Below are 27735 nucleotides of genomic sequence, written 5' to 3'. Positions count from 1 at the left end.
GTGCGTCAATCAAGGCTGCATCTACTTGCTCAAACATCACACACAAATATACAGCACTTCATGGACAATTCACAAAACATTATCATAATAATTAATGAAACTAAATTACTGAAAACTACCAGAACTCGGGAATTTACTCTGCTCTTGATTATAAAAATTGCAGCTACAAACAATACGAAGCACAGATATATATATATTTGTAAGGCAGTGGTATCTACGTATCATGACACAAACTTCACAACAATATTCCAGTTATCTCAGCAGCAGGGGCACAGCCCAGTTCACCCAAACAAAAACAAAAACAAAAAAAACAAAGAAAAAATACTGACAACTGGACACCTTGAACCTGCCATTTAGTCCATCACTTTATTATGGCACACAGCGAAGTACACACCGCGCTACGACACACACTCACACACAGCCAAGTACACACCGCGCTACTTCCTCCCACTCACACACGGGCACACGGCGAAGTACACACCGCGCTACTTCCCCACACTCACACACAGCCAAGCACACACAGCGCTACTTTATACACCCACACACAGCCAAGTACACACCGCGCTACTTCCCCCCACTCACACACGGGCACACAGCCAAGTACACACCCCCACAGACACACACACGATGGCACACTTTAAAACTGACCCAACCATTCACACACACACACACACACACACGTCCCAACACACACGTCCCAACACTCTCACACCCTAAAGCCATCTCCTTGGCGACCAACTAGCACACACAAAACAACAACGATTCTTACAACGCACATACACTGATCGGAGCACGGAAAAGTAAAATATGACACAAAGCTCCCAGCTATTGAAAACATTCACAGTCCACAAATCTCCGGTTCTGTCTTTACCAAAAATGATAACCATATGGAAGAAACAAGACAGAAGTTTCTTCTCTTCTTTTCTGGCTTTCTTTTTTTTCCACACAATAACATTGAACTTTATTTTATATATAATATCACAGGGTTGAACAGAAAGACACAAAAAAAAAAAAACCTCCATAAAATCTGGAGACAAAATTCTTTTTATGCATTAACTCCAAATCCAAACTAAGTTTTCCCACAAAAAAAGGAAAAAGAAATCAGAATAAAAGAAAAGTGTCGATGACATTGAGGAGTGGGGAAAATAAGCACCCTGGTGTTACAGAAACTAAAGGAAATTCCCAATGTTACAGAAATGTGACAGAAATGTACTCCACGATCCACCACATATCTCTTGATCATCACAACACACACGTGTTATTACCATGACCCAGATAATAAATATGGGACGTGGTTCCATGGCATGCACGTAGAAAAACAATCTTACAAAACAAAAAAACACAAAACACAAAAAAAAACGTTGTACATGTTCAGAGCAATCACGACCATTGACAAAGAGGTTTCATAATCTTTAGCACCACACAGAGACATTCCCTCTCTGCACTCTCTTGTGAACACAATATCATAGAGGACAGACAGCTCCTCACCAAATCATATTGCAATACTCCAAAACAGCTGTGTTTTCTGTAAATATAAATTAAAAAACACAAATACACAGTTCACTATTCTAACAAAAAAGTTTGTAGCGAAAATATGGCTTCAGACTGAAAGCAAAGATCTATCATTCATAATATATATAACATATATATACTTCACTTAATACTAAAACAACATTTCTGTATGGCTATAACAAAAAGGTCAGTCAGCTTACAACAACTGAAGACAAGTCTTTACTAACCCTTTGTACTATTCCACTGTTACTTATATTGAACCAGGGACATTTGGAGGGGAGGGGGGGGGGGGGAGCAATAGTCAATGAAACTTCAAATTAAAACTAAGGGCAACACAAAATCTGCAGCCTCATCAAGAACTGAACATTCCTAGGGCGGACTGCGCCACACACAGCTAGGGCAGACTGCGACACACACAGCTAGGGGCGGACTGCGACACACACCTTGCCCGCGAGCACGCTCATCACACAGTCAGAGGCTGGCACATCTCTAGCACTAGGGAGGTGACCAGTTGGACAAGTGACCATTCAAAACACCACGGGGGTCAACTGAGAAACAGAATGAATACACGGCCGTTTTACAAGCGGGGACAGGCAACATGGGCACATCCTAACAAAACATGCACTCATCATTGGTCACTCATCACACGCCACGCATCACTTGTCACTCATCACGCACCATTCGCCACTCATCACATACGTACTTTTGTCACAATATGTCGCGAGTGGGAGGAGAAAGAAAAGAGTAACCGTCGCCGTCCTTCAACACTGTCCTACACCAACATGTCAAGTTTTCAGGAGAAGCAAAAACTATAATTTCATGCAGAACATTATGTTCAGACAAAAAGTACAATCTATCTTTTAATCTGCAAGTGTTATCAAAAGAGGACGGAGACTCCGACCCACTGATGCGTCTTATTACATGTAGACAGTGCAGCCTTACTAATGTAGACAGTGCAGCCTTACTAATGTAGACAGTGCAGCCTTACTAATGTAGACAGTGCAGCCTTACTAATGTAGACAGTGCAGCCTTACTAATGTAGACAGTGCAGCCTCTCTACCACTTTGTCACTTGTAGCTTGTCCTGGGCAACAACATCATTGCACACCGGACAGGTCCACAAAGGTTCCATTTCTCTCAGCACTAAAGCCCGCTACACTCTATAACTTCATACTTGATTCTAACTTTTTCCAAATTTGGACATTTATGTAAAGCGCCTAGAGCTGTGTTTACACTGGAGTGGGTGCTATAGAAATGATCTTCATTATTATTATTATTATTATTAATATTATTGGACAATGTTGAACGACACACACCAAGACACAGCAGTCTCCAGCAACACACCTACACACACGCCGCGCCCAGGAAACCGCTTCTTGGGCCCATTTCATGAGTGACAACTCCGCTCCTATCATTTGACATCCAGCTTACCTCACTAGTTTCTTCTAGGATGAGGTAGGACCCATCAGAGATACTGATATACCAGGGAGGACAGAGAGGGTTTTTGGTTGTTTGAGGACAGAGAGGGTGTTTGATTGTTTGAGGACAGAGAGGGTGTTAGGTTGTTTGAGGACAGAGAGGGTGTTAGGTTGTTTGAGGACAGAGAGGGTGTTTGGTTGTTTGAGGACGGAGAGGGTGTTTGGTTGTTTGAGGACAGAGAGGGTGTTTGGTTGTTTGAGGACAGAGAGGGTGTTTAGTTGTTGTTGACATAAAAATAAAACGTTTGTGAAAGCTGTGAATTATGACCCATAGGACTTGCTGATATTCAAGGGGAAGATAGGGAGGGTTTAAAAAAATGTGCCACAACGTGGTATTTGGTCATGTTGAGTTCTTGGTATCATCTTAAAGATTGTTCGTTTGTCTTGCTTTGATAGAAGAAATTACCTATCTGATCTATCTTAAATAGAAGTCGAAATGTTTGCCATTGCAGGAGGTGGGTTTGCCTAGGTCCAGGAGGAAAATTATCAAGAAAATGACCCCCAAAGTTTGGCGACGTCCATAGCTTGAGAATCCTTGGAAAGTGAACATTTATATTTTTTGCGACTTTATGTCTCTCAGTAAAATCCACACAGAAATGTTTTTAAATGGACAAAAATGGTGATAAGCAAAAAAAAAACCAAGAATTTGAAAAAAATTGCCTAACCTGCTAAAAAAAAGCCGTTTCCTTTGTTTTCATTATTTTGACCAGCGCCTGATTTCACATTGATGCATCACAAATGTCTTTGATGATTTTTTTTTTCAGTTTACATAAAATGATTGTGGGTGCTGTGTGTTGTGTGGGGAGTCATACTTTCCACAACGCTGCCTTGCAATGGTGAGTTGACAGCGTCTCCAAACTAGGAATGAGAACAAGCCACAGCTCTGGTTTAGGGAAGCTACAGAGCCACCAGTAGAAGGGACAGCTTAGGGAAGCTACAGAGCCACCAGTAGAAGGGACAGCTATACAAGTGTCTTTACATGACCATATGGAGTTGCCAGCACCGAAAAGCTCTTGCCAAAACAAGCTTTGTGAGAGAGGAACTAACTCATCATCACCCAGTGCCAGATCTGTGACAGATATCGGCGATCATGGTTCTTCATTCATTCCTTTGCTCGGATGATCTTTAAAAAGCTACGTTTCCCTGATCTTTCCCTGTTACCCATTTGTTTAGGTTCCCCAGGTAGGTTGCTCTGGGCCTACCCCTGCCTCGTTTGCCTTCAATTTCGCCAATGAGTGCTAGATGTTCAAGACCCTTATGTCTATCAGGTGTCCCAAAAGCTGCATTTGTCGTTTCCTGATTGTTTTAACTGTGAGCGTCCCACGTGGGCTTCATCAAGCACTACCTCATTTGATTTCTTTTCCTTCCATGATATTCTGAGCAGTCTCCTAAGAAACCCCATTTCTGTTGCCTCTATTTTATTTTCATTGTCTTTAGTGATTGTCCAGCATTCACAACCATATAGAAGGGTTGACCAAACATAACATTTCAGAACTTTCATTTTGATAGTCATTGACACGTTTCTATTTTACAGGATTGGGCTCAATTTATTGAAACTAGCCTTAGCCATTGTAGTTCTCCATTTTATTTCTGTGGAACATTTGGCATCAGATGTTATTATATATCCTAGATATTAAACTGTTGGACTTGTTTGATCTTTTCACCTTTGCAAATGAAATTACAAATAGGATTTGCTGCTTTTTTGGATATTACCATGCATTGTTTTCTTTACATTCAACACTAACCCTTTACGTGCACTTTCTGTCACAACAGTAACTAGAAGCCATTGAAGGTTTAAATTAGGACCTAATTAAACAAAGTTTTTTTACAAATGACTCTACACGGACCAGTCTATCAGCGAGAAAACTACCAGCTTACAAGCCTACATTTTTTCCTAATAGTATTCAGTCCAATGAGAAAAGCATAAACTGCTTCTTCGCCGTGGTGGGGTATGTCCACCGGGAACACAGACAGGAAAGAAATGTTTTTTAAAAGATAGAAAGCATAGCAGATAGCCGTACGCAACAGTAAGCAAAAGTGTCAGCATAACATTCTCTCTGTGCTTCTCCATCCACAACATAGTTAAAAACAATGTATTCATTCAAGTTTCTCAGTATGAACATTCAATGAAACAAGAAAAATGACATGACAGATGAAGACCAAAAAAAAAAAAAAAATACCCCAAAAAACGTCAGTATAGTGTATTGTCAGAAAATGGTAACATCTAATCATTTCAGTAAGTTGATAAATAAATGACACTGTGCTGTCTCGGCAAAACCATGAGGTCCTCAAAAGTAAGCCCAGCCCTCTAAGGCAATGGCAGCACATCAATGCAAATGTCCAAATGGGCGAGTCAGTAGGCAAAAGGTTGAGAGTTTGTCAAGTGTGCTTGCAAAAAGACAGAAATGTTCAGCTCGGGCCGCCTGCACTCCACCTCCCTCCAACAACAACATCAGACCCGCCACTACTTCCACTGACTGCTGGGGCCAAAAAAAGTAAGATAGAATATATATATATATATAAAGAGACCGGTATTTACAAGAACAAGAATGAGATTCAGAAAGTCGCACAGATAACGTACTCTGGCCAGGCTTCTCTGTCGTCCACCACCACAAACTTTTCGGTCCGGCGAGGGATGTGGAGCAGAAATTGAAAACCGCTACTATCTTGCAAGACGCCAGTTTCTACAAGCTTTCCCCAGGCCAGTTTCTACTTGAAGCTTTCACACCACGCGAGTTTCATTTAATGCTACAATGCAAATCTGAGCAAAGCGCCATTTCAGTTACCGCGGTGACAAAGAAATCTGTCTCTTATCAAACTGTAGGCTACACTGGCGGCGAGTACAAGTGGTGTCCTAACACACATATTTCTTCCTCCCACCCATCCACATGTCAACAGTCCCCATTCCTGGCTGCGACAGAGACAGCAGTGGCCTTCACCTTGGCCTCCACACCAGCTTTGTCCTTGACCTTACCTTGCTGTTGTAGGCCACAGTCGTGCTGCGCTCGTCGCCTGGCCCCTTCCTTGTCCTTGCCCACTATGGAGGACAGATGGTCCTTGAGAGAGATGCTCTTCTTCCCTCCGCTCACACTGACCACGGGCCCCGGTGTCTGGCTCACAGTCTGCTCCACAAAGCTTGAGTTCACCCCTGGCTTCGAGGCCGGGCCTCCGTTATTCTGTGACACAGACACAGTCGCGGGCGGAGCCACACACGTCGTTTGTTGGGGCGTTACCGCACGGCTGTTGGACACAACACTGGGACTTTGCCGCTTTGTCTCTGTGCGACCACCATTACTACCACCACCACCACCACAACTACTACCACTAGCGCCACCATCACTACCACCGCCACTACTACCACCACCACCGTTCACAATTTGACATCCAGAAACACCTACCACGACATTTTCTGCGGAGAGTACAAAATCTCCGCCAGGCTTTTCCCCGACGGCTGCTACTTCTGGCGCCCCCAAGACAACGCCGTCCGATATACTGGCCAGTTTGCCCAGTTCCAGTTCCTTCAAAGCTTGGTTGGACTTAGCCCGCGACTGGCTCGACCTTTTGCTTTTGCTCTTTGGCGGAGGAGGGGGCTGGTTTTTGGCTGCCATGTTCAACTCTTTCTGCTGCTGCACGGCTTGGGCCAGTATCTGGTTGACGGCCGTCATGATGTCCTCCTCGTTCCTCTCACACTCGGGATCCGACGACTTCTTACTCTCACATTTCTTCGACTTGGACTTTGACTTTGACGGAGTTTTCCCCGAGGCGGGGGGCGTGGCTTTGGCCGGGCTGGCCGTGGAGTCGGGGGTACTAGCTGGTGGTTTGTTGTTGGAGCTTGGTGTGCTGGTGGTGGCGGTGTTGCTAGTGGTGGTGGTGGTGGGTGGTGGTGGTGGGGGAGGTAGGGGGAGCACCTGCGAACTGTGGGGTGGGGGGAGAGAGTCCGCAGTGGCCTGAGCTAAAGGAGTTAATGTTGGGGGAGGGTTAGTGACAATTACCTGTCCGGAGGCCGGCTGCTGAGCTGTCTGTGGGGGGGCGGCAGCTGCCACAGCAGAGACCAGATTCTTAGAGGCAGGCGGCGGGCCGGGCTGTACCTGAAGGCCGGGCACGCTGGTGTTGGCTATCAGGCTGACCGAGCCCGAGGTGAGAGGGACCACTGGCTGCACGGTCAGGGCTGTGGTCATGTGCTGCAGCTGGGCGGCCGCAGCCGGGGACAGCTGGTTCTGGTAGCCCTGGGCCACGGGGGAGAGGCTCTGCTGTAGAGCGTTCATGTCCACCACGGGGTTCAGCTGTAGGCCGGGAGGGGGGACCACCGCGTTCATGATGGCCGCCGCGCCCAGGGATGGGGCGGGCTGGGGGGTGGGGCTCTGGTGGAGCGGTAGCGACAGTCCCTGCAGGTTCTGAGCTTGACCTTGGAACTGTTGCAGCATCAACTGTTGGAGCTGGAGCATCTGGAGTTGTTGCTGCTGTTGTTGTTGTTGTTGCTGCTGCTGTTGCTGCTGCTGCTGTTGTTGTTGCTGCTGCTGAACGCTGCCCAAGTTGACGGTGTTCATGACTTGCTGCAGAGCCAGGGGGTTGAACCCGCTGTGGAGGAGGCTCTGCAACGACCCTGGGTCGGCCGCCGACTGTTTGAACAGCTGTTGCAGGCCTGGCTGACCACTCAGCTCGGCGGGGAGGCTGCAGGCAGGGGTGAGCTGACCGGGGGAGGAGCCCAGCACCTGCATCATGGTGGTGGCGTTGGCCGGAGGCAGCACAAACACGGGCTGGCTGGACGCGGAGTACACGGAGGGAGCCCCCGACACAGACACGTTCCCGTCCTTTGTCTGCACCAGACCCCCCGCCGAATCCTGCTTGTCTGACCCCCGTAAACTTTTGGAGAGGTCGCCCAGACGGTGGTCCTGCTTTAGGCTGATCATCCCCGGCTGCGAGACGGCGTTAGAGAGGCAATCTTGAGTGCCGGAAGTCACTGTGAGGGTGGGGAGAGAGACACTACCAAACAGATTCTGGTTGTTTAAGAGAGAGGAGGTGGCTGGGGCCGCTTTTTGTATCTGGCCGGGCAAGAAGGAAGGGGACACCTGCTGGATCTGTTGTCCGCCCTGCGCTAGAATCTGTGCGGCCACAGCGGGGGAGAGTTGGGAGAGAGAGTTGGAGGGGGACATCTGGTGGATGGGGTTCGTGATCAACAGCTGGTTGCTCAGTCCCTGCACCGGGAGCGTGATCTGGGAGCCCTGGCCCGGGTTACTCACCAGCTGGCCTGCTGTCTGGCCGCCGGCGTTCAGCAGAGACGCGCTCTGATTGGCCGCGTTGCTCATCAGTTCCGTGCTCGGATTGGCCGGATTGATCACATGAGTGCCTGGGGGTACGGCGGCAGCGTTGATGAGCTGCGTGGGCGTCCCCGCCTGCGTGTTGACCAACTGCTGCGTGCCAAACATGGCCTGGTTGATGCCCAGCGCCGGTACGACCTGCGCCAGAGACTTGGTCACGTTGGTCACCACCGACACCGACACGGGCGGCATGGGGGTGTTCATGATCATACGGGGGCCAAAGTTGTTGAGAAACACGGGCGGCTCTCCCTGAGGGCCACAGGTGGCCACGGTGGGTCCCAGGCTGGACGGCAGCACGGGCGACATGGAGAACTTGACGTGGGAGCTCAGGTCCTGCTGGGTGTGTTGTGTGCCCTGAGCCACCATGCCCTGAGCCACCAGCGGGTGCACCGAGTGCGGCTGAGACTGCTGCTTCAGCTCCGGCTCCAGGCTGGGAACCACCGACTGCATGGGCTCCGAGGTGTACACCTGTTGGCCTTGCCCGTTGGCGGTCAGGACCATGTTCATGGTCAGATTGGCCGGTGCGGCCACTTGCTGGAACTGCATCATGTTCCCGATCAGAGTGGGACTGGCCCCAACCTGGGCCGACACCGTCGCCGGCTGTTGTTGTTGTTGCTGTTGTTGTTGTTGCTGCTGATGGTGAGTTTGTTGCTGGGAGCCCACTGCGCCACAGGAGACCACGGTCACCCCTGTGGACGTGCTGCAAGCGGAGACAGAACCTTCCACCACCATCCCCGCCTTCCCCCCAACCTCCAGCTTTGCCTGCTGGGACGTGCCCACACAGGTGAGAGTCTGGCTGGCCTGCCCCGCCCCCAGGAACTGTTGGTCCCCCCCGTGCTGCTGCACCTGGTTGTGCTGGGCGCGGGCAGCTGCGGAAAGGAGCGTGCTGGCCGGGAACTCTGTCCCCGGGGCGGCCGCCTGGCCAAGTACTTGCTGCACGGCCGAGCTGAGCTGACCGGGGTCCTTGGTCCCGTACTGCGACAGCACCTGCTGCACCGAGGCAATGTTCCAGTTGTTGGACGCCAGCAGCTGTGACAAGTCTCCGTTCAAAGTGCCGCTGTTCCAAGAGTTGCTGACCACACCATCCTTGGTACAGTCGGCCGGACTGACGTGTGGCGCCGTGGTCAACTCCTTCTTGGGCGCAGGACTCTTGGCTTTGTGCTTGGACCGCACCGTGGCCTTCTTGTCCCAGGGCTTGCTCTCTTTCTTCTGCGGCATCGGTTTGACCGAGGCTGTGCTCACCTGTGAGGAGACAGACTTGGGTATCACAGAACTTTTGGCCACCGTTTCCTCCAGTTTGGCGGGTAAGTGCGGGGGAGCACAACTGGCCGCGGTGTCCAGCTCAGTCTCTTGTTTGACCAGGTCACAAGGGAAATCGTACAGATCAGATTTCAATTTACACTCCCCTAGACTGGAATCGGAGCCGTCCACGGTGTCCGACTTCTCCTGGTCACTCCCGGTCTGGCTAAGATAGGCTGAGTCATTGTTCTCCGTCGTGTCGGAAAAACTTTTGTTGCTGTCCAAATCTGTTCCTGTCTTCAGGTCATCTTCATCTTTGTCCAAACTGTCCGACTTGGAAGCTTCTTCGTTCAAGCTCGCCTTCCGCGCCCCCTTGGAGCCGACAGGCATGGGGTCTATGTCACATGACAAGGCGTCGCTCTCGTCCGTACAATCTTCGGCTTTGACCGCCACATGGTTCGTCTGTGGCGGAGGATTCGGGGTGCTACAGGACATCTGACATAATGCTATCGAGTTGTTGATTATGGCCGTCTGCTGCTCCACAAATACTGTGGGATTTTCAAAGAAGGAAACAGTTGTGGACGGTAGCAAAGGAGATTTAGCAGTTTTGTTGGAAGAAGAGGAACAAGTTTTTGTGCAAGGAGAGCTGCGGTCGACAATGCTATTCAGTTTCTGTTTATCCTTTTTGCTCTTTGGTCGTTTCGACTTTGATTTGCAGGCGTCGACCCAGGAGGTACTTGCAAGTTGCTGATGAGGAGTGCTGTGTTTGGGGAAAGGGGTGGGGTTGGGGTGGCCGCTCAGGTTGGGGTGCTGGAAGAAGCCGTGAGCCGGGTGGTGGTGTGGGGAGGACACGGGGCTCACCGCGCCGGGGCCCGGCCAAGGCACGTGCTGAAAGCTCCCAGGTGGCGCTGAGGGCTGCTGGGGGGTCACGGCCGGGGTCATTGGGTACACCGACTGTGGGTAGAACACATGAGGGGTCGACGCCGATCCTACTGGCCCGGGGGGCTGGCTGGCTAGCGGCAAGTTCACGGGCAGGGCTGTGGGAGGCGGGAGGCCGTCTCTGGGGCTCTTGAGGTGACACGGCAGGCTGTTGCTGCTCATCGACAGGTACGCGTGAGGAGAATGAGCAGGTTTATGGCTCCCCACCGCTGGTGCTTGGGGAAAGAATCGGCTATTGGGAGCGGACCGCAGCGACGGGAACTGCTGCTTGCCAGCGTCCAGTCCCGTTGTGGTCATGGGAAAAGCCTGAGGGTGCGGAGAATGCAGGAGCAGAGAGGAGGGAACTCCAGACTCCGTCTCCATGTCCAGCTGATGGCCAGAGGAGAAGGCCGGCTGCCAGGTGAGCTGAGGCGAGTCCTCCATGAGATCGGTGGACGGGCACGAGCTGGCTCTGGTACTGTGAGAGTTTGCCGGGGACACGGGGGGCTGGGGGGCCAACACTGGCAGCTCTTTCCCACACGGAGGAGACTTGGCGTTGGACGCCGGATCTGTCAGCTGACTGGTCAACTGGGCGCTGCTGTTGAGCGTCATTGCGTGTTTATTCACAGCCTTCGTTATGCTCGTCTTCAACTTCTTTGGTGGCGCAACAATCAGCCCGTCCAAACTGCTGGAAGATTTTTTTCTGTCCCGTTTCTTGCCCATAGACTCAACTAAATCTGAAATTTTAAAAAAATGATCCAATAAATAAAAGCATAGATAGCTAATGAACGAACGGAAAATTTTGAAACAGAGGAAATTGTCTCAGATCCATTTGTCAAACAGAACAGTGGTTGTCTTTGACAGGAAGACCACTCACAATGTCATTATAATGTTTTTGAAAACGCAGTGGGGGGGGGGGGGGGGGGAAAGAGTAGTACAGGTGGCAGTTAACCCTATCCATACGCCCTGGGGTCATTCTGTATCCCCAGGGTTGTATTCTTCACATTTTAGAATACTTCTAGTACGAAGATTTCATTGAAACTTTCAGTATTTCTCAAAAAATCATTTTGACAGACTGCAGTGCAAAGCGTACGGATCAGATTAACGAGTAAATTTCCTCTCTGGAAAGCGGTGGCACAGAGTCCCCCACGTCGTATACAGATACGATATGATGGTAAAACACGACGAACGGAGACGGTTAAAGCAGGATCAACTGTAGTTTGTTAAACACACAGAGGAGCACATTAACAAAGTAACAAAAGAACAGCTGTTCCGAGCTGGGAGAAAAAACACATCACCACAAAAACAGACATTATATCTATAGAAAAAAAGTAGGATTCCTTACTGGCACCACAGGTAAGATTCCCTACGGGCACCACAGGTAAGATTCCCTACTGGCACCACTAGTAAGATTCCCTACTGGCACCACAGGTAAGATTCCCTACGGGCACCACTAGTAAGATTCCCTACGGGCACCACAGGTAAGATTCCCTACTGGCACCACAGGTAAGATTCCCTACTGGCACCACAGGTAAGATTCCTTACTGGCACAACAGGTAAGATTCCCTACTGGCACCACAGGTAAGATTCCCTACTGGCACCACAGGTAAGATTCCCTACGGGCACCACAGGTAAGATTCCCTACTGGCACCACAGGTAAGATTCCCTACGGGCACCACAGGTAAGATTCCCTACTGGCACCACAGGTAAGATTCCTTACTGGCACCACAGGTAAGATTCCTTACTGGCACCACAGGTAAGATTCCTTACTGGCACCACAGGTAAGATTCCCTACTGGCACCACTAGTAAGATTCCCTACTGGCCAGGGTTGGTGATTTTTTTATTTTTTTTTATTTTATTTTTTTTAATCGATTTTTTAAATTTAAATCAAGATTTTTTAAATTTAAAACAGATTTTTTTTTTTTTTAATGTCGACAGTTTGGGATTTTTGGTTGCTAAAAGTATGTTCTTTTAGTGCAAAATGCATTGCCTTTATTTTAACTAATGATGAATTTAAGCAACTGCGAAAGAAAGCCTTAATCTGCTATATATATATCAGTGAATTATGGCTACAGACAAAAAATGAAGAAAATGTCAGTCTAAAAGGAAGGGGGGGGGGGGGGGGTGTAATTATGCATAGATAAACTTGCATTTTATTACAGTGTGTGTGTGTGCGCGCTTGTGTTTGTCTAAAAAGAAAAAGAAAATGTTAATTTCAATAATAAACTGTATTATTTTACAGTGACAGAGGGGAAAGCAGACTTTTAAGCATGATTATTTAGTCTACTAAACCTTATATACTGTTTTATAAAACCAAGAAAAGGAATTCTGAATATTTAAAGATGTAAAAACAGAATACATTTTTAAAAACTGATTTAAATCACTGAGTTTTATTTTTAAAATCAAGTTGATTTAAATTTTTAAAAATCAAGTGATTTAAATCGACCTGATTTAAATCAACCCTACCCTGCTTTCAATTATGAAAAAAAAGTCAATTGAATACTGTATTATTTTACAGTGACAGGGGGGAAAGCAGACTTTTAAGTATGATTATATTAGTCTACTAAACCTTATATCTGTTTAATAAAACCAAGGAAAGGAATTCTGAATGTTCAAATATGTAAAAACTGAATACATTTTTTAAAAAGTGATTTAAATCACTGATTTTTATTTTAAAAGTCAAGTTGATTAAAATATTTAAAAAATCAACCGATTTAAATCAACCCAGCTCTGATTTCAATTATGGAAAAAAAAGTAATTTGAATACTGTATTATTTTACAGTGAAAGGAGGGAAAGCAGACTTTTAAGCATGATTATATTAGTCTACTGAACCTTATATCTGTTTTATCTAACCAAGGAAAGGAATTCTGAATGTTGAAATGTGTAAAAAACTGAATAAAAATAAAAAATTTTAAAGTGATTTAAATCACTGATTTTTATTTTAAAAATCAAGTTGATTTAAATTTAAAAAATCAACTGATTTAAATCAACTCAACCCTGCTACTGGCACTGGCACCCTACAACTTATTGAAATCATTGCAAAAATCCAGAACCTGGAGAACAAAAACTTGGAAGTTCACAACCCTTTTGTGAACAACAGACTCAATTAGAGACTCAATTGAATTTTTTATTTTTGGGGGGGAAGGACAAAAGTAAGTCACGTTCCTGACATTCTGCTGTTGATGAGATAAGATCAGATTACATGAGATGAAATTATTTTCAATATGATCAGAAAAAATTTTTTTTTAAAATAAATAGACAAAATAAGTTAAGACATGAAATGATATATATGAAAAATTGAAGGAACCTTCAAAATTTATAACATAATAAAACTAAAGCTGCAACTTGCGACAAAATAGGCGATACAGTCGAACCTGTGTAAGAAGGAATCACAAGTTAGCCAGAAAAAAAAGGGAGCAGTTTTTCTTTCCGTTTCCGCGTCGGACAGGTTTCCGTTGTATAAAGGTAATTAAAGAGGAATATATCAAGAGGGAGGTGGGGAGATTCCGTTAAGACAGGTTTCCGTTAAGGCAGGTTCGACTGTACATGGACATAAACTTACCTGAACTCTCCACAGCCTCAGCACACGAGTTGTGGAATGCCGCCATGGCAAGAATCTCCCTGCGGTGGTTACATAAACTGGCCAGGTCCTCTTCCCCCGAGACTGAGCTCCACGGCTGGTTCCCGACCTCCGGGTCGAAGCTGAACAAGTTGTCCACCTGCACGGGGCACTCCAGGCCGCACTTACAGGTGGAGTCACTCAGCAGGTACACGCACACCTGCTCCAGGGACCTCAGCTGTACACCGCTGGGGCTGGACAACAACACAAGGAGGTTTTTTAGTTTAGCAGAGGTTTTTACGGCGCTTGCAACTGCATAAGGTCATATGAGCAAAAAGGGGTGGATGTCAACAGAGAAGTCCTTGCAGGGAATCAGACTTACTCTGCTCACCTCTCTAGCTGCAACAGCACAAAGTCTGCTTCAACTATCAAGGCATCCCCGAAATATCGGGTCACAAAAAAGAAGTAGAGGAAAATGACGATAGTAAGGATTAGGAAAGAAAAAGCAGCAGTTCCCTGTTGCAGTTGCAGTTTAGAATGACCTAAAGACACTTCAGTCAGTGGCACCGCCCCGGGGGGTACACAAAGTGGGCGTGTTACCTTTCTCACAAACATACACAACTAGGCACGTGTTACCTTTCTCACAAACATACACAACTAGGCACGTGTTACCTTTCTCACAAACACACAACTAGGCACGTGTTACCTTTCTCACAAACACACAACTAGGCACATGTTACCTTTCTCACAAACACACTACTAGGAACGTGTTACCTTTCTCACAAACATACAACTAAGAACGTGTTACCTTTCTCACAAACATACACAACTAGGAACGTGTTACCTTTCTCACAAACATACACAACTAGGAACGTGTTACCTTTCTCACAAACATACACAACTAGGAACGTGTTACCTTTCTCACAAACATACAACTAGGCACGTGTTACCTTTCTCACAAACATACACAACTAGGCACGTGTTACCTTTCTCACAAACATACAACTAGGCACGTGTTACCTTTCTCACAAACAAACACAACTAGGCACGTGTTACCTTTCTCACAAACATACAACTAGGCACATGTTACCTTTCTCACAAACATAGTACACACAACTAAGCATGTGTTACCTTTCTCACAAACACACAACTAAGCACATGTTACCTTTCTCACAAACATAGTACACACAACTAGGCACGTGTTACCTTTCTCAAAAACATACACAACTAGGCACGTGTTACCTTTCTCACAAACATACACAACTAGGCACGTGTTACCTTTCTCACAAACACACAACTAGGCACATGTTACCTTTCTCACAAACACACAACTAGGCACATGTTACCTTTCTCACAAACACACAACTAGGAACGTGTTACCTTTCTCACAAACATACAACTAGGAACGTGTTACCTTTCTCACAAACATACAACTAGGAACGTGTTACCTTTCTCACAAACATACACAACTAGGAACGTGTTACCTTTCTCACAAACATACACAACTAGGAACGTGTTACCTTTCTCACAAACATAGTACACACAACTAGGCACATGTTACCTTTCTCACAAACATAGTACACACAACTAAGCACGTGTTACCTTTCTCACAAACATACAACTAAGCACGTGTTACCTTTCTCACAAACATACAACTAAGCACGTGTTACCTTTCTCACAAACACACAACTAGGCACATGTTACCTTTCTCACAAACATAGTACACACAACTAGGCACATGTTACCTTTCTCACAAACATAGTACACACAACTAAGCACATGTTACCTTTCTCACAAACATAGTACACACAACTAGGCACATGTTACCTTTCTCACAAACATACACAACTAAGCACATGTTACCTTTCTCACAAACATAGTACACACAACTAGGCACGTGTTACCTTTCTCAAAAACATACACAACTAAGCACATGTTACCTTTCTCACAAACATACACAACTAGGCACAGGGTTGGTGATTTTTTGATTTTTTTAAAAATAAAAATTTTAAAAATCGATTTTTAAAAATTTAAATCAAATTTTTTAAATTTAAATCAGATCTTTTTGATTTAAAAAAATTTTCTTTAAATGTCGACACAGTTTGGGATTTTTGGTGCCAAAAAGTATGTTCTTTTAGTGCAAAATGCATTGTCTTTATTTTAAATAATGATTAATGTAAGCAACAGCAAAAGAAAGCCTTAATCTGCTATATCACTGAATTATGGCTACAGAAAAATGAAGAAAATGTCCGTCTAAAAGGAAGGGGGGGGAGGGTAATTATGCATAGATAAACTTGCATTTTATTACAGTGTGTGTGTGTGTGTGTGTGTGTGTGTGTGTGTGTGTGTGTGTGTGTGTGTGTGTGTGTGTGTGTGTGTGTGTGCGTGAGTGTGTGTGCGCGCGCTTATATTTGTCTAAAAAGAAAAAGAAAAAGCTAATTTCAATTATCAAAAAAAAGGACATTGAATTCTGTATTATTTTACAGTGACAGGGGGGAAAGCAGACTTTTAAGCATGATTATATTAGTCTACTAAACCTTATATCTGTTTTATGAAACCAAGGAAAGGAATTCTGAATGTTTAAAGATGTAAAAACAGAATACATTTTTTAAAAAGCGATTTAAATCACCGAGTTTTATTTTTTAAATCAAGTTGATTTAAATTTAAAAAATCGACCTGATTTAAATCAACCCAACCCTGATTTCAATAATGAAAAAAAGTAAATTGAATACTGTATTATTTACAGTGACAGGGGGGAAAGCAGACTTTTAAGCATGATTATATTAGTCTACTAAACCTTACATCTGTTTAATAAAACCAAGGAAAGGAATTCTGAATGTTTAAATATATATGTAAAAACTAAACACATTTTTTTTAAAGTGATTTAAATCACTAATTTTTTTTTTAATCAAGTTGATTAAAATTTAAAAAATCAACTGATTTAAATCAACCCAGCTGTGATTTCAATTATGGAAAGAAAAAAAAAATTGAATCCTGTATTATTTTACAGAGAAAGGGGGGAAAGCAGACTTTTAAGCATAATTATATTAGATCTAGTCTACTAAACCTTATATCTGTTTTATGAATCCAAGGAAAGGAATTCTGAACGTTGAAATATATGTAAAAACTGAATACAAATAAATTTGTTAAAAAGTAATTTAAATCACTGATTTTTATTTTAAAAATCAAGTTGATTTAAATTTAAAAAATCAACTGATTTAAATCAACCAACCCTGACTAGGCACATGTTACCTTTCTCACAAACATACAACTAGGCACGCTACTCGGGCTGGACGACAACACAAGGTGGGCGTGTTACCTTTCTCTCAAACATACAACTACTACTTGGAAGTAAACCAGGTTTTTAAAAAAATAATTCATTTCTTTCTCCCCCCCCCCCCCCCACCAAATGTAGGTGTTTTTACACCCCATTGAGAAAATTTAGATATTTAGAAGGCAGGCCTTCAACCCTGCCTGTCATGCCCAACCCAGACTGGGAGGAATAAAATAAAAAACATCCAAAAATGAAAGACCAAGATACTGAATCTATAAAAATTTCTCCCCACTCGGTAATCAAACTGAAATCTCTGCACACACCACAGACACCAGTAAAATATGAACAATAATAATAAATAAAGATCACTTCTTTAGCGATCACTTCATGGTGGCAATTGTAGCTCTAGGCGCTTCTCAAATTATTTTTTTTTTAAGATTAGTACAATGAACATTTCAATCACACTTCATACTGGTCAATTCATCAATCAATGTACAAACAATAATTTCTATCCTTACTCCAGTTACTTCACAATTTTGAGCAGCACAAGGACGTGACAGCAGCCATTATGATTTTCTGTTAAGTACCGGAGAAAAAAAACCCACAATACAGACAGAAACAACAAAAGGACAGTTTAAAAGAAGTTCTAACACCCCTAACCATGATAAAGTGCCATGATAGAGAGAGAGAGAGAGAGAGAGAGAGAGAGAGAGCAAGAGAGAGAGGGAGAGAGAGACAGGGAGAGAGAGATAGAGAGATTAGTTTCAGTGAGAGTTTTATGACACATTGACTTGTGATTGCAACACGATAAGATCATATTAAAAAACGCCGAAGATCAGAGTCAAAGATCCGAGTCAGAGATCCGAGTCAGAGATCCGAGTCAGAGATCCGAGTCAGAGATCCGAGTCAGAGATCCGAGTCAGAGATCCGAGTCAGAGATCCGAGTCAAAGATCAGAGTCAAAGATCAGAGTCAAAGATCAGAGTCAAAGATCAGAGTCAAAGATCCGAGTCAAAGATCAGAGTCAGAGGCATTACAAAAAGAGTAACAAACACACACAAAAGGAGTAGAGATCAGGACGGCAGATGATTGACAGCAAAGAAGGAGCAAACCACAGCAGAACGCACCCACCAACCACCTGCAGAGAGAGCCAGACAGAGAGAGAGAGTTAGTCCATGCCCACAGACTGTTTGGGTAAGCGTGTGAGCGCCAGAAGATTAGCGGTGTTACAAGAGAGTAATAAACATAAAAAAGAATGAGGGGAGATAGGAAGATAGATGTTTGAGAGGAAAGGAGCAAACCACACCAGAGCACCTGCCAACCAACTACTGTCCTTGTGTATGTGTGTTATTGAATATGAATGGAATTAGTGGATTTCTGAGCCTCTGACCTCTGTGTTAATGCTGACCTCTGCTTGTTACTGTTCTGGAATATATTATTAATTAATTTTATATATCCTCCGAAAATGTTCTTCAAAGATCAATAAAGTTTGCCTTATCTCATCTTATCATTTATGAGCCTTAGTTCTGACAATCACAGTTGAGTGGAGAGTGAACGGTCAGATCATCTCGCCCACCACCGCCAATATAAGGGGGGAAAACAATTAGGCCAGCCTAGGCAGGTGTTTTTGTAGCATGCTCATGGCTTGATCACTAAAATAGTTTAACCACTTTAATTTAATCATAATGGGAGTTAGAGATCACAACAAAGTCGTAATTCTGCATGAGAAAAAGGTTTGGAACAAATTTCGTCCCTTCGATATTTTGGTCGTTTCAAAAGTAGTGGATGTGAAAGATGTCGGAGTCATTGCTCTTGCCATGGACCGTCTTCCTCCCTCCCAACAAACATCTGTGGTATCTCAGCAGTTCGGTGCTTCCCTGGCGCACACAGAGGACCTCCGTCTGATCAGACGGGGAGAGAAATTTTAACGAACATCTCCTCCTTTCTGCCGAGACATTTTGTATCTCTCTCATCCCCAGCTAGCCATGACAGGCAGGGTCGAAGCCCGTCTCCAAAATTATCTGGGTCAATGGTGGAGTAAAACTTCTACAACTCATTACATATATATATTCTCCCTCCCATGAAATGTCAACAAAAGAAGATTCACTTGTATTTGGAAATATTCCTTAGAGAATTTATATTATAACAAAACGACCAATAATCAAAAGAAGTCTAAGATGAAACGGAAAGAGGAAAAAGTAAAAATAAGAGACATACCTTAAGTAGACCACGCAGCCATTATCCAGCTTCCTCTGCCAACTGAAAGGAATCTTAACCCGTTTTGATCCCTCCTTTGCCTCTTGCGTCTTCGAAGACTTACAACTGTTTGCCGACTTCCTCCCACTGTTGTGTCCCCCTTGTACACAGGGTGCCACTGGCGGCTCCGAGGCAGAGCTCAGGGACATTTCTTTAGCACTGGGAGTGGTGGCCATGACAAACGTGGGCGTGGTGCTCATCGAGTGACTGCTCAGGGCAATGGTTGTGGTCGCTGTCACAGGCGATGGTGAGGAGGTGGTCACTTCCACAACCAGCGAGGTTGATGTTGTTGTAGTTGCTGTTTTCCCCAGAGACTGAGGTGGAGGGGGAGGAAGGGGAGGCTGACAAGTTTTAGCCGGTGACAAGTCTGGTGTACACGAAGAGCCGGGAGTTGGAGGTGGGGAGGAGGGTGGTGATGAGGACGATGACGTGGACGACTTAAAAGCTTTTCTCGGCTGACCCTGGTCCGAGGGGACTTTGGAGAACTGAGAAACTACAGGGGATAAAGTGGATTCAATGCTGTTAGGAGGGGTCAGAGTGTAGGGTGAGGAAGAAAAATTGGAACATTCCGAGGAAGACCTGTCTAGTGAGCTTCCAGTGGAGGAAGTGTGAGCCAGCGACTTGGCTGTCGTTTTATTGCCTGCAGAACCTGCATGTTGGTTCCGTTGAGGCAATGAGCGTTTGCTGCTCACACACTGGGGCGTGCTCACCACAGACTCCTTCCCAGCACAGGTTTTGACAGGATGCAACGATTCCACCGAGGAACTGAAAGACGTCGATTCTGGTTTACCTGGAAACTGCTTGGGGAATGTTTCACAGTGGGGTAACGAGTCCAGCGTCACAGTAACTTTTGGGGGCCCCGTCTGGGCAAACGTCACGGCTTTGGACAATTGTTTCACGGTGGCGGGGGAGGGGAGAGGCTGCGATGATAAGGTTGAAGATGGCAGAGAAGAGGAGGATGATGATAATGATGACGACGACACGCAACTGGCAGCGATGACCGTCGGAGACATGGTAGCCCCGGATGAGGAGGGAAATGCTACAGACTTTGGCTGCTGGCACGAGATTTGTAAAGGCTGGTCGGGCGCCTGCTGGGTCAAGGTCGACATCTGTACCGCAGTCACGGGAAGTGGTTTCTGCTGAGGCTGTTGCATCTTGATCATCTGAAGGCCAGGCACGGCTTGCAAGCTAGGACCTGTGGTAAATGGCTGGGGGGAGGGTAAGGGTTGTTGGAAATGATTGGAAAACTGATGCTGTTGGGGGAACGGGCTCATGTGCTGGGCCTGCTGTTGTTGCTGTTGCTGCTGCTGAATAATACCCACTTGCTGCTTCTGCTGTTGAAACTGTGACCACAAATGTCCGAAGGAAGGAAGGGTGCTTTGACCAGCGGTGGCTCCCTGGTTCCCTACAGTAGCAGCAGTCACCTGCTGAGGCTGCACCCAGTTGTGAATGTGTTTCGTGTAGGTGTACACGTTCCCCCTCATCCCCGCACTCTGACCCTGTGCGTCCACACTTTGTAAACTCTGATCCACAAACCCTGAGTTGCCCACCATGTCCACCCCGATGATTGCCTGTTGCATGCCCAGAGCTGTGCCATCCTGTTGTTGGACTAACCGGCCGTCCGGCGTCTGGATGATCTTCAACCCTCCGGACTTGTGGTGCGGATAGATCATCCCGTCTAGGCCACTGATCACGTGGATGGAGCTCCCGTCCACGTTGACGGGCACCCCGTGTTTGACTAGCTGCTGCGGCACTAGGCCCGGCGGGGGAAAGCCTGCAGCCTGCAGCCCCCCGGCCATGCCCATCGGATTAGTCTCTTCCTGCGGTGGCGGCAGGAGGGAGTTGTTGCCCGCGGGGGCCCCGCCAGCGAACTGGAGGTGGTACACGTTGGACGAGGACACCGCTTGTCCATACTGTTGCTGAAATAACTGCTGCTGTTGCTGCTGCTGCAGCTGTCGCTGCTGTTGTAAGTGTAGCTGAGGAGCGTTGGCCAACCCATGACTGAACGAATACTGCTGCTGGGGGTTCTCATAGTTCATTGTTGCCCGCAAGCCTGTGACATAGAAGCGAGGGGCATAACCCTAAGTGGGAGCTAACACGGCTTTCTCAGGTCCCCGAAAACAGGCGCCATGTTGGGAAGCAGGATCGTCGTTCTCACACGCGCAGTGCTCCTGGCCCATGATGTGTCATGGCACTTAGACAAACTGGCAAAGAGCGACTTGAACGTCTTCGGCCAAATGGTCTAGAGGAAGAAACAAGAACACAAACAATATGACGATCACATCAACTACTGATTCACAAAAAGGTAGAACACAAATAATATGAGAATCACATCAACTACTGATTCACAAAAAGGTATCAATATGAAAAAATAAATAAACCAACACTATCTGCATTAGCCTACCTCTGCAGGACATTCAAAGAAAAAAAAAAGGGGGGGGGGGAGAGTTCTTGAACCTCTCATACGTATATTTTTATAGGCCTAGTTAAAAGAAATCCTGACCACAATAATAATGCTGGGGTTGAAGGTTTTTGGATTTTTTTATTAATTTTTTTTTTTGGAGGGAGGGGTGGTGTTAAGTCAGTAAGTTTCTTTTTACTTTTAGCATCGCCTAGTACTGAACTTGCTGTGGTGTCACCTGTGGTCGTGGTTCTGACATCCTCAAACAAGACAGCAGCCAGTGCTAGTCATTGCACACACCTGCCAACCACTCCATGACCCAAAATACAAGTTTTCCTCAGAATCCTGCCCTACAATCTGAGTTTGGGAGGTTCAAAAACCCCCACAAGAACAAAGAACCAGATGTCTCCAAAAACCTAGTGTAGATCCAAATTATGTTACAAACCAACCATGGCAAATAAATGTGTACAGCAAATACATGTCTAAATAATATATGTACAAATAAATCATGTGTGTATAGTATTAGTAAATACATGCCTACATTATATGTACAAATAAATCATGTGTGTATAGTTGTATTAGTAAATACATGCCTCTATACACACAAATAAAAGCAAATAAAATGTGTATTTTCACGTCAAATACAATAAATTGCACATGACCAAAGGCAACAGAATTCAAAACAGAAAATTATTACATCTGGCAAAACTGATCGGAGTTTTTCCATAAGGTCCAAAGGCTCCAGTTTAGTTTTTAGTTTTAATTTTAATAAGTGTTTTGTATGGTACTTGCATCACAATAAAGTCATACAAGTGCCGAAGATTAGAGATGTTACAAGAAAGTAACAAACACAAAAAAGGAGGGGAGCTAAAGACGATAGACATTTGATAGGAAAGAAGAAGCAAACCACACCAGAGCCCCCGCCAACCATCCACGGCTCCAGTTTGATCAAAGCACTTGCCGGCAGGCCTGTCACTGAGCCACTGGTACTCACTGACTCCCAGATCTCCACTGTTTGTCCACTCGTCTTGATCTCAGCGATGGCTCTACCGCCCTATTTGTTGATCTACTGTCAGGTCAAGAGCAGACACTGACAATCATGGTACCACACTCCGTCCTGTCGTCTGTCTCTGTTTTCCTGATCAGCTTAATTTTTCCTCATTGAGTTTTTTGTTGTAAAGTTGTTCAGGCCATCTGTGTATGTCGGTCTCTATTTTCCTCTGTACTTCTTTCTCTCTATCTGTCCCTACATTACATCTACCTTACTATCTCATCTTTATCAACAAGTCCTACCATCCTGGTAGGTGGCTGGCACGTGCTCTGCTGTGGCTTGCTCCTTCTTTCCTATCAAGAAAACATTTATCTCTCCTTTTTTTTGTCTGTTCCTCTATCGTGGCACCTCTAGTCTACAGCACAAGACTTAATCTTGTTGCAATTGTCATAAAATTCTTTATTGTTTCAGGAAGCAACATCCCTGCACTCCGGACATGTCCATCGATACTCCGTTGCTCTCTCCAAAATGTCCCCGACGGTCTTTCCACTGATTGTGCCAGTGCATATCTGGTAGAACATTCTTCTGTTCTTTCCTGCAAGGATGCCAGATTTTCCGCTTCCTTTTAGTATTCCCAAAAGCATTATCCTCCCCATGGCAGTTCTTACTAGAACTAAACTACATTCCTACATTTAATCAGTCTACAGCCTGCCTCATGGTGTGAAAGCTCATCTCCTCATTTGAACTCAAAAGCCACAATAATGGATCAGGACCCAGATGGTAGACCAGGATATGAGGCAAGCTCTGCCTTGTCCACTGTCCCCTACATCATGTTGTGTGACATTTGTATTATCATGCGTGAACCTCACTGTCCTAAATTATTTAACCCTATCCGTATGTCGTGTTTTACTATCGTATCCATACGACATGGGGAACTCTATGCCACCACTTAACCCTATCCGTACGTCGTGTTTTACTATCCTATCCATACGACCTCAGGAAATCTGTGCCACCACTTTCAAAGAGGAAATTTACTCGTTATTCCGATCCACACATTTTGCATAGCAGTCTGTCAAAATGATTTTTTGAGAAATAGTGAAAGTTTCAGAGATATCTTTTTACTAGAATTATTATAAAATGTGAAGAATACAACCCCAGGGGTACAAAATGACCCAAGGGCGAACGGATAGGGTTAACAACTACACTACAGTAGTCTCCAAATAAAAATCCTAGTGTTTGGGAGCTAGGAAAACATAGGATCTGAACCACTTCATCATAGGGAGAATCCACAGTGACTTATTACTTATGTCAGGCCCACAGTAAGTAAAATTGTCTCTCCTTACTTTGAAGTGAACTAATGTGACCCTGAGTGGGTTTATAACGTTGACCAACCACAATGGCATGAAAATGCCATTTTTGCAAGACTTATCCAATCATGAGTCTCAAGACAGAGACCTACATCGATCCCATTCCTCTCCTTCACCATCATCATTGCTTTTCTCACTCTGGATCAGGATCATATATATAGTCCACGAACAAACACTTTCCACCTTTTCCTATCCAGGGCTAGTCGTATGATGTCACTCCATGTCTTCCCACTTTTCTGTACATCCATTTCAATGACTCCTCACCAGGTTCCATAGTCTTCCCCTTGATCTTTTACCCTGTGGGTTCCAATCTAACACCCTCTCCTTAACCTATCCAAAATGTCATGTATAGCTTTCTCCATCTCTGATCAAGTTTCCCGCTCATGTCGTAATGAACAATCACGTTGTAAACGCATCAAATAAAACCCAGTCTGTCTAGCAAATTCCAACGAAAGGCTGGACATCTTGTGATTTATGCGCGATGGTCAGGGCAGAAAAAACATCTCTACGAGTTCAAAGTTCAATTTGATCTCGCCTGATCTGGAAGGCCCTACCAATCTAGTATGTGATTTCCATTCAGGCGGACAGCTCATGCAAATGCGAGTGCGATAAGGAAAACATAATGTCAATGAGTTTACACCCAAGTGGGATCCTATCTATGGCACACTTTGTACCCACTCATCAAGATTTAAACAGAGAAATCATGTGATCACATTCACAAGATTGGACAAAGATGATCTGTAACAAAACTTGCAGGACTAGGACAATGATCGTAAATTTTCTCTGCTTGGTCAATCAGCTGTGTCGCCCAAGCTTTTAATAATAATAATGAGATTATTTCTACAGTGCCCACACCCGTGTGAACACAGCTCTAGGTGCTTTACAAAAATGCATGTACGAACAATATTCACAAACACACACACACACACACACGCACACACACACACACACACCTACTTGCTTCATGCACACGCTTACAAATCGTTACGAAAAGAATACATACAAATACATAAAGCACAAACAAATAACATACAAATACATTTATAAAGAATGATCAGAAATGCAAGATGGGTCTTAGGGTGACTTGCGAAACAAAAATTCTGTTTTCTTAACACTTTCTTTGCCACCACAAGGCTCATACATAGTTAAAAACCCTTGCCATCAAAGGCAAAGGCATTTTGGGGAAAATCCAAAGAAGCTGGATGGTAAACATCGCCGCCGATCGGCGAGAATTGACGGCAAAGTGTTAAAGGCCAGCTCTTTTCGGACTGGAGTCCGATTAGATTTTTTATCTATTCGGCAAGTCCGAATATGGGTTTTATCTATTCGGACTCGGGTCCGAAAAAGTGTTTTATTTATTCGGACTCGGCTTCTAAGTGAGTAAATATGAGTGTAATAAGGAGGTTACATAATATAATATATCAGGGTCTTTCCACCACCACCATAGCATCATCATTACTTCCACCACCATTTGTCTTTCCGTGTGTACAATTTCATTTTTTTGGACAGCCGTGGCCTCTTCCCACAGCAAACCGAAAGTGTGTGATCGCTACCCGCAATCTCATTGGTAGATATTTAATTAACTTTGCCCCAGACTAGGTCAACTCAACTTGGTTGTTCCGTTCACTGATGCAAGGAGGGCCAGTTTAGATAGATCTAGTAACTGGACTTTAAAGCTCACGTCTCGACTTTTATCATTATAATAGAAAAAAAATTCATAAATGTTGGAAATATTTAGGAACAAGGGTAGGAAGTTGGAAGGGATGCCATGCTGGACTCATTTCAGAGTCCGAATATAATTTTTGTCTATTCCAATAGTAACTTCGTTTCTTAAAACAGTGATATCGGAGACTACTGAACTACCTCTACTTGGACTTGGGGGTGGGGGGGGGGGGCACATATTTTTGGCTACAGAACCCACAGTCACTATAATCATCGCAAAATTAATTTCAATGTCAATAAAATCTCCAACCTAGCAGCAAGATAGCAAATTATGGGGAAATACTGAGAAGAGGGGGAGAAGGGAGGGGGAGAAGGGAGGGGCAAACCCCCTCCCCCTGGATTCCTCCCTCCACAGATTTTTTTAATGTATATCCCAAAATACTATGCAGTTAGGTTATGCTTCCTAGTGTATTAAAATTGAGTTCTATTCAATAAAACAACCATCCAATAGGTCAAAAACTGGAAGGAATTCCGCAGAACATCTGTGATCTAGATCTAGCCTAACCCTAATCTTACCTTAACCCTAACCCTTGTTATAATTTTCTCATGGTAAGTGTGGCGAGCTCCTCCGCAAAAACTTATAATCTGACAAATAGGCGATTAAGCCTCTCTATGCCAATTATAATGCCGCTTACAAAATTAAACAAAGTGAACCAGAAAACTGGAGTATTATCCCAGGGCATGAGACAAGGGTGAAAGTAAAATATATACCTTTGTTGACCCTTAGTTAGGCTTAGCCTTAGCAGTCAACCTAGGCTACTTAACTAACTAAACTAAGATATATAATCTATATGATATTATAACATAAAAATCAGTCAAGAGTATAGACTATACATTCTAGTATAGATCTAGATTTAGATCTAGTCTAGTCTAGATCTAGAATTCTAGATCCAGTATTTTAAAATCAGTTTTGATTTACTTATTGAATGAATCAGTGTGCATAGGAAGGAGGGCGCCTAGAATCCTAGAATCTAGATCTAGATCTAGATTTCTAGATCTAAATCCTAGGCTATTGACAATTGAACCCTAGAGAATAGACATGGGTGTAGAAAGTTCTCATCATCCTGGTCCTGGGTACCAGGGTACAAATCTAATCTCGTACTCCGGGAACCACAAGCGTACGCAACGACCGGAATGATATCATGCCAGTCAGAAGCGCCCAAATTCCCAGACTAAAAATAATTGTAAAAAGGTAAGACCGTAAGTGTAGATCTAGAATCTACATCTAATCTACTATCATATTTACTTGGAAGCCAAAAAAGAAAGCGTAATAAGAATTCGGAGGACTGGGGAAGAAAGTCTGATAGTCTTTTATCTAATGGCCGTGATCAGCCGTCTTATCACAACAACAGATTTCTTGAAGTGAAGTGGAATAATACCCGACCCTTTCCGCATCAAGCTGCTAGTCTTCCTGAAGGCAGAATAAAAACAAAACAAACAAAACACAGCGCCCTGTCCCAAGCTTTGAGACAGTGTGTCAAGCTAGCAAGCTTTAACACATCGAGGGCAAAAACACAGAATTTCTTGAGTAGAAATAGTGATTCTTCTATAGTCACTCGTGTTCAAAATTAATCAAAATAATCCGTAAAGGGGCTGGATCAATTAAAATTACCTACAATAAATTTCACATTTTTTCATATTTTATCATGGCCGATATTTACTGGGCATGCGCACTTTCCCAGAATGCGTCACGAAACCTC

General features: G+C 44.7%; 1 protein-coding gene across 5 annotated transcripts; it reads right to left on the bottom strand.

Annotated features, from left to right (window-relative positions):
* Nucleotides 1-336: 336 nt before the first annotated feature.
* Nucleotides 337-27735, bottom strand: LOC101845401 (mucin-17). 5 transcript variants are annotated; one of them, XM_035970127.1, is made up of 5 exons: nucleotides 27652-27735; nucleotides 19516-21796; nucleotides 14029-14279; nucleotides 5964-11201; nucleotides 337-2060 (listed from the first exon to the last, which is right to left on the bottom strand). In XM_035970127.1, exons 2-5 carry the CDS (start codon nucleotides 21591-21593, stop codon nucleotides 2008-2010), a joined length of 7620 nt encoding a protein of 2539 aa, XP_035826020.1. In that variant the 5' UTR covers nucleotides 21594-21796; nucleotides 27652-27735; the 3' UTR covers nucleotides 337-2007. The 5 variants fall into 5 exon arrangements, with proteins under 5 accessions (XP_035826020.1, XP_005099795.1, XP_035826017.1 ...); XM_005099738.3 differs by having other exon boundaries at nucleotides 6982-11201; nucleotides 27652-27734; XM_035970124.1 differs by lacking the exon at nucleotides 337-2060 and having other exon boundaries at nucleotides 4406-11201.

This window comes from Aplysia californica, unplaced genomic scaffold, assembly GCF_000002075.1.
Source record: "Aplysia californica isolate F4 #8 unplaced genomic scaffold, AplCal3.0 scaffold00224, whole genome shotgun sequence".
NCBI lineage: Eukaryota > Metazoa > Mollusca > Gastropoda > Aplysiida > Aplysiidae > Aplysia > Aplysia californica.
Note: the sequence above shows the minus strand (reverse complement) of the source record. Positions and strands in the feature narration are given on the sequence as shown.

Coding starts and splice junctions, on each gene's coding strand:
- LOC101845401 (XM_035970124.1), bottom strand. CDS start 21,593: ATGAACTATGAGAACCCCCAGCAGCAGTATTCGTTCAGTCATGGGTTG. Junction 14,280..19,515: donor GGCTGCGTGGTCTACTTAAG/GTATGTCTCTTA, acceptor GTTGTTGTCCAG/CCCCAGCGGTGTACAGCTGA. Junction 11,202..14,028: donor TGAGGCTGTGGAGAGTTCAG/GTAAGTTTATGT, acceptor TTAAAATTTCAG/ATTTAGTTGAGTCTATGGGC.